The 7,193-nt window shown below is 41.9% G+C and overlaps 1 protein-coding gene across 7 annotated transcripts in view; it reads left to right on the plus strand.

Annotated features, from left to right (window-relative positions):
- apol1 (apolipoprotein L, 1) overlaps positions 1 to 967 on the plus strand; it is a 10,470-nt gene extending 9,503 nt beyond the window's left edge. For all 7 annotated transcript variants that reach the window (XM_047822155.1, XM_047822154.1, XM_047822158.1 and 4 more), the window contains one exon: positions 56 to 967. In XM_047822155.1, the coding sequence (XP_047678111.1) occupies positions 56 to 622 (567 nt within the window). In that variant the 3' untranslated portion in view covers positions 623 to 967. The remainder of the gene's footprint in view (positions 1 to 55) is intronic.
- Positions 968 to 7,193: the final 6,226 nt, after the last annotated feature.

Below are 7,193 nucleotides of genomic sequence, written 5' to 3' on the forward strand. Positions count from 1 at the left end.
GTGAAGGTTTTAAAAGCTTAACATTAAACTCTGATTAATTCCATTCTGACTGAAGGTGAAGAAGCTAAAGGCATACGATAATGATTTCTCTGGGATCAACGATATCTACGAGGATGGTGCCATGGCAGGCAAAGCAGTGCTCATCAATGCCAACGAGATCACCAGGTTCACACAAATCACCATGACAACAGGCGCCACAGCAGCCAGAGCAGTACAGGTTGCAGCCATGGCAACGGGTATCCTCACCGGTCTCTTTGTTGCCATGGATGTTTACTTCGTAGCAAAGGATTCTCATGAACTTAGGAAAGGAGCCAAGTCAGAATTAGCCCAAAAGATCAGGGAGGTGGTAGAGCAGCTGCATCGAGGACTGGTGGAGCTCAATATCATCCGAGAGGAGCTGCAGTCTTCAGAACACCCCACGTCCTCCACAATCTCCATCTCCAGTCCTTCATCCTCTGTTTCCACCTCAGACTCCGTTGACGCCACCTCCTTTACCTCCTCTTCATCCACCTCTGGCATCTCTAGCTCCTGTAGGACCTCCTCCACGTCTCCCAGCCCCTGTGTTTCCTCTTCTCTATCACACAACACTGAAGCACACACAGAACCTCCAGCTGAGTCCTAAGTGCTCATGGTAGCAGCAGAGCATGACATCACCATCATGATGAACCAGTTATTACAAACAGCGCAGTCCAAAAGCTTGTGTTGTTTTTGTAGCTCCAAATTTCCTTCATTACAATTGATTTTATCAGCAACAAACATGAATGTAGATTAAGATCTCGGTATTTGGAACCTACTTGCTTGCATTATTGACTCGAGCTGGCATGCGCTCACGTCTCCACGCGTAAAACCTGACCGACTCTATTAGATACCAATCAAGGAAAGTCGGACATTTTGTACAAAAGACTCAATCAGTATCACACACAGCTGAATATAAACAACGAACGTTCAACATAAACTTTTTATTTAATTTTTTTTTCAAAGTTTCAACATTTTTTAGGTTTTCAATGTGGTCTCAGATTCTGGGCCTTAATCCTGACTCACATTTCATTTAGTGTAGGAAGAAATGAATTGTACAATTGAACCTTTTAAAGTTAACTGGGGTTGGGATAGGGATAGGATTTAGGGTTTGGGATAGGGTTTGGGTTAGGGTTTGGGGTGGGGTTAGGGTTGGGGTTAGTGTTAGGGTTTGGGATAGGGATAGGGTTAGGGTTTGGGATAGGATTTAGGGTTGGGGTCAGGGTTTGGGTTTGGGATAGGATTTAGGGTTGGGGTCAGGGTTAGGGTTTGGGATAGGGATAGGATTTAGGATTGGGGTTAGTGTTAGGGTTTGGGATAGGGTTTAGGGTTTGGGATAGGGTTTAGGGTTAGGGTTTGGGATAGGGTTTAGGGTTGGGGTTAGTGTTAGGGTTAGGGATAGGGTTTGGGAGAGGGATAGGATTTATCGTTGGGGTTAGGGTTTGGGATAGGTTTAGGGTCAGGGTTAGAGTTTGGGATAGAGATAGGATTTAGGGTTGGGGTTAGTGTTATGGTTTGAGATAGGATTTAGGGTTGGGGTTAGGGTTTGGGATAGGGTTTAGGGTTGGGTTTTTAGGGTTGGAGTTAGAATTAGGGTAAGGGTTAGGGCTAGGGTTGGGGGTTGGGGGTTAGGGATAGGGATAAGATTTAGGGTTGTGGTTAGGGTTTGGGATAGGGATAGGGATAGGATTTATGGTTAGGGTTTGGGATAGGGTTAGGGTTTGGGATAGGATTTAGGGTTGGGTTTAGTGTTTGGGTTAGGGATAGGTTTAGGGATAGGTTTGGGTTAACCCTAACTCTGCTTTGTTGCCTAAAATGAATTGCCTGTGATCTTGTTTGTTTATTCTGTAGTTTTAAAGTGTGCTGTGTTTTTAACAGTTCCACAACATTTCATAGCAAACAATTTAATGCTAATATATATATATATATATATATATATATATATATATATATATATATATACTGTATAATATACTGGACTATATATATACACACACACACACACTATATACTATATAGCAAAAGCAGGACGATATGATCTGCTCCACAATACCAGTTGGTTACATGATTAATAGACATTGGTATTTTACAGCCCATTATCTTTCAACATAGTTCATAGTCTGTAAGAATTTACATCATATAAGGTTTCTATTTGCTTTTGTTTCTCACAATGTGCTCTTGGAGTTTCCCGGGAGTCAGACGACGTGATACGTCTCCTGCGGAAGGTTTTATATCTGTGCTAAGACGTCAGTATCTTATCACCATCTCTGTGTTAGTTTCAGTTACACACTGTTTTTTGTAAAGACACATCTAAACACCTGCCTAAAGAATGTGTGTATGTTGGGTATAAAGAGTGATTTCATGCTTTATGAAGAGATAAAACATTCCAAACAGAACACAATGTGGGTTTCAGTGTAAAAATACTCATCACTTTGTGTTCAATACATTTATTCCATTCCTATATCTAATTATTAATATAGTAATTATAGTGTCATGGGACACACTGATCACTGATCTACTGAACTGTTGATGATGAGAAGGTTCCAAGATGTTTTACATTCTCCTTACAAATTATAATCAATACGTTTGGAGATTTTATTCAGATTTGATGTTTAATTATTATGAATATTTTGGATTTCAGCAGTTAACTGTAACCGGAGGTACATGTTGTGCTGTTGACTATTTCACTGTAACATCACCATCCATAAGTGCTTTGTTTTGTACAGGTTCCACTCCTCTGTCCAGAATGTCACCAAACGGTACAGAAACCTCCTGACAATAGACATCCCTGTGATTGAGCTGCTGCTATAGAAACTATAACAGATTAGAGCAAGTGTGTAACTATAAAGCTCGATATAGAGCTACACTACTGTAGGACTGACTAATCAACACACAACACCCAATCAGACTCCAGCGTAGCGGCCTGTACGGCTCCTCTTTACCAGACGTGCTGAGAGATTATTCCTTAGACTCCTATAGTTCAGGATTAAGGGCCTTCACAAAGGGCCCAGCAGAGACAGATAGGCAATGACTCCATTTGAACTAATGACCTCCTGAGAGATAAAAGACTGCCGATCTTTTATATAATGTGTGTGTGTGTTGGTGTGTGGACACTTATCAGTTTGTATTCAACAAGCTTCCTTGTATGTGCTTCCTTATTCCATGAATATACCTCATCTTTTTCTTTCAAGATTCAATTGAAGATTGTGTTCATTTGTCACATGTACAGTGCAGTGCATATTAATAAAGTCCATTTAATGAGCTGAATTAAAAATAAAAATGAAGACAAAATAAGAAATGAATAACTATGAATAAAATAGAATGATGTGTAATTGTTCTATACAATAACATTAAAAGTGCCGAATTTCTCTGGAGTAAATATGTCTAACAGGGCTGTAAGGTAAACAAGCTCATGCTTCAGTCTGTAATGGACGAGACGAGGGAGAGATGACCTGGATATGAGCTCAGCTAAGTTCAGAAGTCTCTGTAGGGCTTTGTGGTCCTGTATTGTGCACTTCTCATACACGCGAGGTGAACTGCAGAGACCTTAAATAGCACCGGGGTACATAAAATAGCGGTTGCCCCAGAAATTCTCCGTTCAACTCCGTCGCGCAGACATCACCACCGAGTCCAGACATAACCACCGAGTCCAGACATCACCACTGAGTGCAGTCATCACCACTGAGTGCAGTCATCACGACTGAGTCCAGTCCAGACATAACCACCGAGTCCAGACATCACCACCGAGTCCAGACATCACCGCCGAGTCCAGACATAACCATCGAGTCCAGACATCACTGCTGAGTCCAGACATCACCGCTGAGTCCAGACATCCTACAGCGTCCAGTCCAGACATCACCACAGAGTCCAGACATCCTACAGCTCCGGTTTCGACAAATCCACTAAGTCACTTTAAACTCATCACACCAGCGTCTGCTGACGTTTTAATGGTTTCATTTTTTAATGAAACGATTCTCATTATTCTTCGATCGCTGTACAGAAAAATCACGTGATAATAAGAGATGACATGATTATGTGAAGAACCTGAGAAAGTGCCATGTTATACCCTCTAATAGCACTTGATCACATGATGTGACTGATATCAGGCTGCATGTGAAAATAATCACAGGGAAGAAAAAGAAAAAGTATAAAGAAGTGAAGAAACTAATCATTTAAAAAAGAACTAACCGAGTGTAATATATATATATATATATATATATATATATATATATATATATATATATATATATATATATATATATATATATATATATACTGTATATCTGACACACTATATATATGTGACACAGTACACAGTGACATGACACAAGGTTCATCCAGGACCAGGGACACAGAGACAAGGACTTAAGTACGTTAGTCCTGGACACATAAAGTGTATCTGTACGACCTGGTGTACACAGTGTGAGACACAAGACTACAGGACAAACACAAAAAAATAGTACACAAAGCAGCAGTGACCAATGTGCACACTGTAAATGAGCCTTTGTGCAAAGTAAGAGGGCTGTAAACAATAAGAAGCTTCTTGGAAACATATATATATATACACCTAGCTTCAGTGTGTGGGGTGAAGAGTGTGTGTGGGGTGAAGAGTGTGTGTGAGGTGTGTGTGGGGTGTGTGTGGGGTGAAGAGTGTGTGTGGGGTGAAGAGTGTATATGGGGTGTGTGTGAACTTTGCAGATGCAGCGTGTGGTGTAAATGTGTGTGATGGAGGGAAGAGAGACACCACTGATCTCAGCTGTCCTCACTATACACTGCAGGGTCTTTTGATTCACACAGTGATGCAGCTGCTCAGGAGGCTCTCGATGGTCCTTCTGTAGAACGTGTTCAGGATGGGTGAAGGGAGATGTGGATGTAGATGGAGATGTAGATGTGGACATGGATGTGGATGTAGATGTGGATGTAGATATAGATGTGGATGTGGATGTAGATATAGATGTGGATGTGGATATAGATATAGATGTGGATGTAGATGTAGATATAGATGTGGATGTGGATATAGATATAGATGTGGATGTAGATGTAGATATAGATGTGGATGTACATGCACTTACAACTCAGAGTATGGATTCCCCTAAACATTCGTTGTCACATTTCTCATGTCACATGTAGCAGCAGAAGAGATTTTACAACTCTTCCAGTCCTGCAATCCGACCACCTGCCATTGGATCCACTGCCTACCACTATGCTCCAGACCATCTCACAAGATCTTTTTCCCTTTATTTCCACTATCGTCAATAGATCCATAGCATCTGGTCAGGTACCAACTACTTTCAAGAGAGCAAGGGTTATTCCCATCCTAAAGAAACCTGCTCTGAATCCATCAGACATCAGTAACTACAGACCGGTATCACTTCTCTCATTTCTTTCAAAAATTCTTGAACACATTGTCTATAATCAACTGTCTGTCTCTCTCTCACAGAACAACCTCCAAGATCCCAACCAGTCTGGCTTTAAAGCAGCTCACTAAGCAGCTCACTCTACAGAGACAGCCCTTTTGGATGTCTCTGAGAAACTACATGCTGCTAGATCAGCCAAACTGTCATCCATCCTTATCCTCCTTGACCTTTCTGCAGCGTTTGATATGGTCAACCACAAGACTCTCTTATCCACCCTCAAGAGTCTTGGGATTTGCGGATCAGCTTGGGAATGGTTCGCTTCCTACCTGGAAGGACGCTCATATCAGGTAACATGGAGGGGAGTGACATCTGCTCCACGCAGACTCTCCACTGGTGTCCCACAGGGCTCAGTACTTGGTCCTCTTCTTTTCTCCCTGTATACTCACTCTCTTGGGGAAGTTATTTCATCACATGGGTTCTCTTACCACTGCTATGCTGATGATACACAACTTATCTTTCCCACTCACATATGCCACAGCTTCTGACCGGATCTCAGCATGTCTGGCAGAAATTTCATCATGGATGACTGCTCATCAGTTAAAGCTCAATAGTAGCAAAACTGAACTGCTGTTCATCCCAGGTGGTTCATCCCCAGGTCATGATCTTTCTATATCCCTGCACAACGATCTGATCTCCCCTTCAGCCACAGCTCGCAACCTTGGGGTAACCATGGACACTCATCTGTCCTTTTCCTCTCATGTTGCTAATGTGACTCGCTCATGTCGGTTTCTTCTCTACAACATTAGAAGGATTCGGCCATTTTTGTCCACACAGACTGCTCAGGTACTTGTTCAGTCTGTTGTCATTTCTAGACTGGATTACTGCAATGCACTGCTGGCAGGTCTACCTATGAACGCAATCCGTCCTCTGCAAATGATCCAAAATGCAGCTGCCCGGCTTGTTTTCAACCTGCCTAAGTTCTCCACACCACCACACTGCTGCGCTCCTCAACTGGCTTCTGGTAGCTGCACGCATCAGCCAAAAATGGACCAGCTCCCTCTTACCTCAAAGCCCTCATCACTCCTCGCACTGCACCCCGCATCCTCAGGGTAAGAGGCAAGTATACTACAAGACTCTTCTCTGTTCTGGCACCAAGGTGGTGGAATGAACTTCCACTAGAGTTCCGGACAGCTGAGTCACTGGCTATTTTCAAGCGGCGGTTGAAGACCTACTTATTCAGGAAACACTTCAACTAGCACTTCTTTGCTTATCTTTTGCGTTTATAAAAAACAAAAAACCTTTGACACTTTTTCATTGTAACTTTGGACAAATGTTTTAAACTCATGGTATCTTAAGTATGTAACCTAGTGAACAGCATTAATGTATTCAATGTTAGAAATTTAAGCTCTTATGTATGTCACTCTGGATAAGGGGTCTGTCACATGTTTAAATGTAAATGTAAATGGATGTGGATGTGGATGTAGATTATAGATGTGGATGTGGATGTAGATATAGATGTAGATGTGGATATAGATGTGGATGTGGATGTAGATGTGGATGTAGATATAGATGTGGATGTGGATATAGATGTGGATGTAGATGTGGATGTGGATGTAGATATAGATGTGGATGTGGATGTAGATATAGATGTGGATGTAGATGTGGATATAGATGTGGATGTGGATATAGATGTGGATGTAGATGTAGATGTGGATGTGGATGTGGATGTAGATGTGGATGTAGATGTGCATGTCTATGTAGATGTGGATGTAGATATAGATGTGGATATAGATGTGGATGTAGATGTGGATGTAGATATAG

This window comes from Tachysurus fulvidraco, chromosome 1, assembly GCF_022655615.1.
Source record: "Tachysurus fulvidraco isolate hzauxx_2018 chromosome 1, HZAU_PFXX_2.0, whole genome shotgun sequence".
Lineage (NCBI taxonomy): Eukaryota > Metazoa > Chordata > Actinopteri > Siluriformes > Bagridae > Tachysurus > Tachysurus fulvidraco.